Raw genomic sequence first — 7,796 nt, forward strand, 5'->3', positions numbered from 1 at the left:
GTGGCGCGCATGCAGCGCGCCACTTGTCGCAACCTGGAGGAGTTGGAGTGATCTCCGCAAGGAGTACTCCTTAATTAGTGATTTCGCACTCCGTCCGTTCGTTTTTACGATGCTTAAATTCGCGGAGAATTTCGGGTACCTGGTCCGATCCATGGACAAATGAGGGGTAGCGCGTTCCCGCTTTGGAGACATACTAGCAAACATGTCCGTGCGTTGCAACGAAAGAAAACACTTGTGCCTCTGACATGATAAGCACAACTTTCGTGCTTCGCTATGGAGAAAATACCGGTTGTCATGAATCAAGGTTGCCTTGGTTAAGGAATTGTGTCACAGGACAATGATAGTTGATGGCAAAAATGGTGGATCGATTAGCAACAAGGCTCTCCAGGATGATGGTTCAAGGCAGGAGACGCGTGCTGACGCGTGACCAGATCGGCAGGATCAAGGCCACGATGGCAGCATGCTGCATGCCACACATGTCGTCGATTGTTGTGGCTCGGTTCCCATGACCTTCCCTCCACCCTCTCCTTCCCAATCTTATCAGCATCATCGCCATCTTCCCCGATCACGGCCTCTAGTAGCCCCATCTCCCGCTCCTTCCGCTGGAGCTCCAACCCTTGGCGCAACACGCCCGCAACTGTGGTCCACAACATACATATAGGGAGGAGGTTTGAAAAAACGAATCGTACATGATGGATGTTTCCAAAACGTAAATGAATGCCACCTATATGGCGAGACGGTTTAAGCTCCCTCTCTTTCTGCAGAATCTTTGGTTGGATGAGTTGGTTCATGAGTCCTCGCAACCATGGTTCAAATCCATGTACGCTCACTATTGTTTTTTTTGAGGGACCGACAACGAACATACCAAACAAAGCAAAAACTACATGAGACCGGTAACGAACGGATGAAACGGGGTAAAAAGGACGTACCAAAAAAAACGGTGACAAAAAAGTAGAGAAACAATCCTCCTGAAAATCATAACCAATCCTTTTTTCTAACTATATTAGGAAACCATTTGATTAAAAACTAATGTTTGGCTTGAATAGACCCGTTATACATGTTTATGTGCACATATTACTTGTAATATGGTAGAGATGAAAAAAAATTGTTTGAATTGGGCACATGATGATGCAATGAAGCATGGTGGCTGATTAATCTTCTAGCAGTTGACGGCATGCATGGCAGCCGTGGGCAGATGTGTATGCATTTTTTTTACTCCGAGCATGCGTACATGTTTTTTAGATGGGGCTCATTTTTTTAAAAAAAGAAAGCTTTAGGTGAGGCTGATTGATTGCACAATACATGCACATTTAGATGCGTATTTTTTTCGACTGGAGGCAGGCGCGTATGTATAGGAAAGTGTGCATTTGCTAAGCATAAGATGTTGTTTAATCCCATGGCTAGCAAGCTAGGCTGTCATTATGGGTCCCACCATAAACAAAATAATATGGAGAAACAATCCTCCCTTTAATATTAGGTAAAGATAAAGTGTCTGGACTGTGATGGAGATGCTCTTACTCCTAATTAAATACTCATGGACTTAAAATAGTTTACGACACCTATCATGTAGTAAGACCACCACCGCCACAAGGAGACAAAGCAACCCTAGCAGTCACCGCAAGGATATTTGGTCCCCTCACCTCGTGATGCCATCTTGGCATTAGGTTGTCCGTAATGGAAGTATCATAGATGTAGTATGCATTACGGATGTAGTATCATACCTTAGTATCATATGCACAATACTAGTGTATAATGGTGGACCTCGGATCTTTAAGAATTTTAGAGTTTTCGTCAACAACAAGGAGTCATCATGATCTTTTTATGAATACATCGCTCGTGTTTTTTGTGGCGGTGCCATGAAGATAGAGAGTTCTATGTTCTCGCAGAGTAGATTATTTGGATTTGAAGAGTTTACGTTATTGTGTCATGTTGCTTTTTTCTGCCTTGATATTTTGTCGAGTTGGAACCTTTCCATTACACTATGGTGAAGGTTTTGTGTTTTGACGCCCCGCACGTCAAGGAGATCATCCCCAACCGAAGCACGTTCATCGCTCACGGTTCCCATCTTTTTGGACGAGTGAAAACTTTATTGGTAATCAAGTTCATTTAGGTGAACGAGTAGCAGTTGCGCTGCTCCAATCCAGTCCAATTGCAATCTCTTTAGTTAAGTCTTTGGGGTATTTCATCTTGAGACGATTAATACCATGAAGAATACGTCTACAAGAGATTTTATTGTAATGCTTAGTTACGAAGTTACTTTGTAATTCCAGTGATCTTGGATCCAAAGCATGTAATGGTTTTGAGTATGACTAAAGTTGCATGTTTTTTTATAAAAAAAACTTCTACTTAGTATCAAAAAATGCAACTAATTAGTTTACAGATAAAGGACTAATATTTAAAGTAATATCCAGATTGCAAGATACATGTAGAATATTTGCTATGAGGCAACAACTCCACTCATCCATTCATTGAAAGACGAAGAATACAAAGTGAGAGAGAATCAAGGCCTACTTACGTATAGCAACTCCTTGATGTCCGTTTTCCCTCCTGTTTGTTTCCATTGCCGCCAGGGTTTTTCCCTTCATATTTGCTATTAGTTATTTGTTAGGTTTTATTTTTCTTTGCCTTCCTTTATTTATCTGAATTTATTTAATTTATTTTTATGTCTACATTTTTTCATTTATATAGATATAACTAAGTGTTTAGTAATAATGTCTTTATACATGGATTTTTCTAATTATATGATAAAAGTAAACCTACCCTTTTAAGTTTCCATCAATTTTAATAAAATGCATAAAAAAATAATACATGAATGTAATGTTTTGTATATGTGATTTTTTTATTATGGGAAGCTATTTCATTTGTATCAACATTTAAGAGAATAACCCATATTGTAAAAATTAAACACTTAAAATATTTTTAAATATGAAATAAAGTCCACATGAAATTTTTAAATAAGCAATGAATATCTATATATGTACGAAAGTGGATATTTGCCTATTTTAGAAATAGACTAATACTTTTTTATTAAAATGCGTGGTTAATTTGTTCAGAAACTAACAAATCCCATCCCAAGAGCGCCTGATGGCTCAATTATTCCGTGTGCGGGGCGCGGATCAGAAGCTCTCAGCCTGAACTCAGTACGCATATATTTTTAAAAGTCTCCTTGCATTCCAGTTTGAAGTTTAGGGTTTCCATAACTCGTAGGTCAAATATCTATACATTTGACCAAATATATAGAAAAAACACGTCAATACCTGCAACATCGATGAAAATGTATCTTGCGGTCAATGTAACAAAACTGGTATGATGCCGGAGATATCGGTATATTTTTTTGTACACACTTGGACAAACCTTAAAATATTTTTTATTATAGATATAAACACAAAACTTAAGATGTTTGACTTGGAACACACATTTTTTTTGTTTTTTTTTTGAGACGATGGAGCACACGTAGAAGTTGAAGTAGAGGCCGAGGCTTGTTAAAGAAAACACTGTCTCGGTCGAGGCTGAGGCTTTGCGGGCCCACAGGCTGGAAGCCCGAGGCGGCCCAGGTACTCATCCCTCACAGGCCCATGTTCCGTCCTCTTCCCCTCCCCACGTCTTCCGGCTGGCGCATTCCGGAATCTTTCTCCCCTCTCGCTCTCTCCACCAACCAAGAACAGCAACACCTCGGCCTCGGAGCGCCGCCGAATCCGCCGCCCGGCAGAAGGGATCCGAAGGTAATCACAACCACCACCGCCCCCCTTCTCCCTAGACAGCTCCCTCTTCCCGTCCGCGCGCGCCGAATCTGCAGCATCAAGCTGCTTGCTTTGCTTCCCCCGCTCTGGATCTGGAAGCAGCGTCCCTGTTCTTTCCTTCCGTCCTAAGCTTCGGCGAGCTGGATCGCGGGGATTGGGAGCTCCGGGGGTCGGGAGACCAGCTTAGGTTTTGCTCTCGCGGGCGGGGCGGAGACCCCGTCCGGATCGCGCGCGCCGGCTTCCCGTCGGCGGGGAGAAGGCTCGCGGCGTGCGCCTGTGTGCGCCCCGTGCTGCAGCTGTAGGTCGCGCCGCGAGCTGCTGCTTGCGCTCGGGTTTCTGGCCGGTTTCTGGCTCGTCAACAGCAGATCCAGAGTAGGATTCGCCTAGCGCGTGCCCAGACCCCAGGATGGGGAGAGATGAGCCAAACTGGCGCCTTGGCTTTTGTGAAGCGGGTTAGGATGGTGGGTTGCTGGATCTTGACCGGAGCAGCGTGGAGCTCCACAGCTCGGAGAGTTTCCTATTGATGGATGTGGATGGGATGTTCAACTGCTGACTATAAACTGCTCTGAAGGGAATCCTTTTTTTATTTTCGGCAAAGGGTGAGTTCTATTGGCTCCAAATGAAGCTCAGAACTGCATCCTGTCTCTGTGGTACAAGAAATGATTTCCCTTTCTGCGTGTTAATTGTCACACAATGGGAAAATCTAGCAGGCAGCTATGTGTTGCGAGTTTGTTTGCTGCTTCAGTTTACCATGTGTTTTGCTGGTGCCTCAGCCCTGCAATTTGAATGAGCCTAGTTTAGGTTAGGTATCACATTTGCTGCAACTCACGTGTCGCGACCAGTGTTATCAGCAGCTAACCATATTCATTAGGGTTTCAGAGATTGAGTTAACTTTCCAGCTGGCTTGGGGGTTGTTTGCATTCGGGTTCAGTTTTTGCCAATGAAAGATAAAAGCCGGAGGGATTTTGTGCATGCTCCTATCCTCAAGGATGAATTTGTATACTGAAATGAGCATGGGAAATACCCATGATTATGATGTAAGAAGTATATTGACAGATAACAGCGTTGCCTTGTTATTTTTATGCTACTACTAAGGTCTACCATTTTTGGCCTACTGAGTGATGCACTTGGTAGAACCTTCTTATTATCAGCAAATGTTTCATTCCAAGCTTGACAACTTTGATGGTTTAAACCTTGAATTATCTGTACAAGTTTCCTGCTCTCTTTTGCTGACTTTCTGTGTACTCAACTGTGCAGCTCCCATGGCTGGCAAGTACATCGTCGCCGGCCTCGTCGGCTCCTGTGTCATCTCGTACGCCTGCGACTACATTGTTTCTCAGAAGAAGATCTTCGGTGGTATGTTGTGTGTCTTGCCTCTATAGTTCCTGTCGTGAATTAACAGCATAGTCAGCATTACACTGTTATTGGTTAAAAAAAGCGCAGTCAAAAACCATTTCCTTTGTGTTAACTACTCTTACCATGCTGTTACTCCTTGATCAGGCACCATCCCAGGGACTGTGTCCGACAAGGAGTGGTTGAAGGCGACGGAGCAGAGGTTCCAGGCCTGGCCTCGCGTCGCCGGCCCGCCGGTCATCATGAACCCCATCAGCCGCCAGAACTTCATCGTCAAGGACCTCAACCCCTGAGGCCCAAGACCTTGAGGTAGAGCAGGCATCTAGACTGAACTCACTGCCCGCTAAACCTCGTTTCCGCACCATTTTTCATGGCACTGATTCTAGATCTTCCACACGTCCGTTTCAGGTTTGCGGTCGGTTGGAACCTTTACCCTGATGGCGATGCCTGTTGCTAAATCTACCTATATGTGCTGGCTGTACTCTCGAGGCTATTTTGTCTGTCTCAATAATTAAAACAACACTATTGTGTAGGGCGCCGTGGCTATATTTCTTCTGAAGAACAGAAGAGAACCTGAAGCATATTTGCTTTGGACTTTTTGTCATCTTTTGTTTGCATAAACATATGTTTACTTTTCAATTTGTGCTTGTCGGAGCATTGGAGTATGTGCCTTGCAAATTCAGACCCTTTCCCTAACTCCAGACTAGGATCCAGATGGCCTTGTTCTCGAGAGGTTTCTTTTGAGTGATGCTTATTGCTTGTGTTGGTAAACTCTTTTTTGTTAAAAGATTAGGTAAAAAAATTGCCAGAGGAAAAATGCCGGGTAGATTGAACTGCTAACTCTGGTCTGGTTAGTTTTTGCATTGGTGTTGATCCGTGATTGGTTGGCAGTTTTTTGCCTTCGATGGAGGTTCAGATGCAGTTCCTGGCCTGAAACTTTTTTTTAACATAGTACAGACATCCTACCCCTGTGAGCACCTTGGAGAGATTGAGTTGGCATGTCATCTTGTGATTTTTCGTAGTTGTAGTCGATCCTACCCCTATGAGCATCTTCGAGATACTGAGCTGACATTTCATCTTGAGATTTTTCATAGTCGTAGTCAACAGGAACGTCTATTATCACAGGTTAGTTCGCGGCTTGAATTTCTTTAAATGAAATTACTATTGATGCGAGTTGTCAGCTTGACAGCGGTACATGTAAAAGGTAAAAGATCTGTTCTCTGCTTAATTTTTTTAAATGAAATTAGTATTGATGCGAGTTGTCAGCGGTACATGTAAAAGATCTGTAATCTACTGTATCACTAAGCTCTCTGGGGTTGGAAACGCTCAGGTTGGATTGACAGCCGAATACATGTACCACGGGCATCAATTTTCTGGTGGTTGTATATTATTAGATTTTTCAGCCAAATAGCTGCTCCATGTTGGGGAGCTGTATTCAAAAGCTTAGGCAAACTGGTCAGTGGCTCTGAAGTCTACATGCCCATCAGGAACAACTAGGGGAGAAGAAATTTAAAAGAGTGCAAGTTCTGCTCTGCCATCTCCTTAAATATCTGAAACATTCACCAGTAGGTTGGATCTTGCTACATTGGTTTTTTCCAAGTTATTATGTTACCTCTTCTGTTATGTACTGTGAACTAAATTTTGGTTTGTGACAACAGAACAAGATTGTAGATAATAAGTTACTGTTATACTGTGGATTTTATTTTCATTTATTGGCCTGTTAAGTGGCAGGATGACATTATTAAGAAATATAATGAGAATCCTAAAAAAGAGATATAATGGAAAGTAAACTTCATGCACAATGGCAAGAAGAAAACGGCGCGGCAAAGTCGAAAGCTCACATGTGGGCATGTGACGTGTTTAGGCCGCATGAAATAAATAAATAAATAAATAAAAATGCATTGTTTATCTGATGCCTTACGCAGCTATGTGATGAAATTGCAAAAATACTTGTGGAAAGAGGGAAGATGGATCAATCTTGTTGATGCATCAGCAGGCCCAAGAGTCACTCGGCAGAAAGAATGAGAGGTGTTGATGCATTTCTCTGCGATGTGTAAAAGAGAGAGAATGCAGCTGAATGACCGGCAAATGTTGGATACTATTTCAGTGCTGAGAAACAAGACTATGATCCGAACACACCATAAGCACCAAAATGTATTTCAACCAGTAATGGAGAGAAATACACCCAAAGTTAGTCATTTAGTGATAAATTTTATGACTATATCTATCACATAAAGACTTGGATGCTACATGAGCCTAAGCACCCAATGAATTTCAGTCCTACTACAGCTTTTGATTGTGTTGTCATATGGATTTTGCATTTTCCATATGCTAATGTTTTTTCCCCCTCTAAATCATGGAGAATTGGAATATGTTCCGTAAAGTGGACGGAGCCAATCAAACAATATCGACAACATAGGTTTTAAGGTCACATTGCTCGCCAAAGGGCTGCTTGTGCTTCTTCTTGTGGTTTTTCATGCGACCTCAAAAAAACTAGCTCGGTGAGGCCATGTGGTATAACGTAGAACTTTCCTGATGTCTCATATTTCTGAGTATTACTAATTTCAAGAACTTTACACGATACCAGAAGTTTGTCGAATGATCTCCATGAGTGAAGGAAGAATGGAGCTTATGATGCCTATTTAGGCGAATAGTACAACAATGAGAGGGGTTGGCTTGCCCTTCATTTCCATAGATTTCATG

General features: G+C 42.5%; 1 protein-coding gene across 1 annotated transcript; it reads left to right on the top strand.

The window, feature by feature from the left end:
* Nucleotides 1-3,623: 3,623 nt before the first annotated feature.
* On the top strand, nucleotides 3,624-5,732 carry LOC123088334 (uncharacterized; the record flags this gene model as incomplete). Its single annotated transcript, XM_044510526.1, is given in 4 exon segments — nucleotides 3,624-3,722; nucleotides 4,998-5,096; nucleotides 5,241-5,402; nucleotides 5,502-5,732. Coding segments are annotated over 3 exon segments (344 nt in total), but the record flags the coding sequence as incomplete, so codon positions are not given.
* Nucleotides 5,733-7,796: the final 2,064 nt, after the last annotated feature.

Source organism: Triticum aestivum, chromosome 4A (assembly GCF_018294505.1).
Source record: "Triticum aestivum cultivar Chinese Spring chromosome 4A, IWGSC CS RefSeq v2.1, whole genome shotgun sequence".
Taxonomy (NCBI): Eukaryota; Viridiplantae; Streptophyta; class Magnoliopsida; order Poales; family Poaceae; genus Triticum; species Triticum aestivum.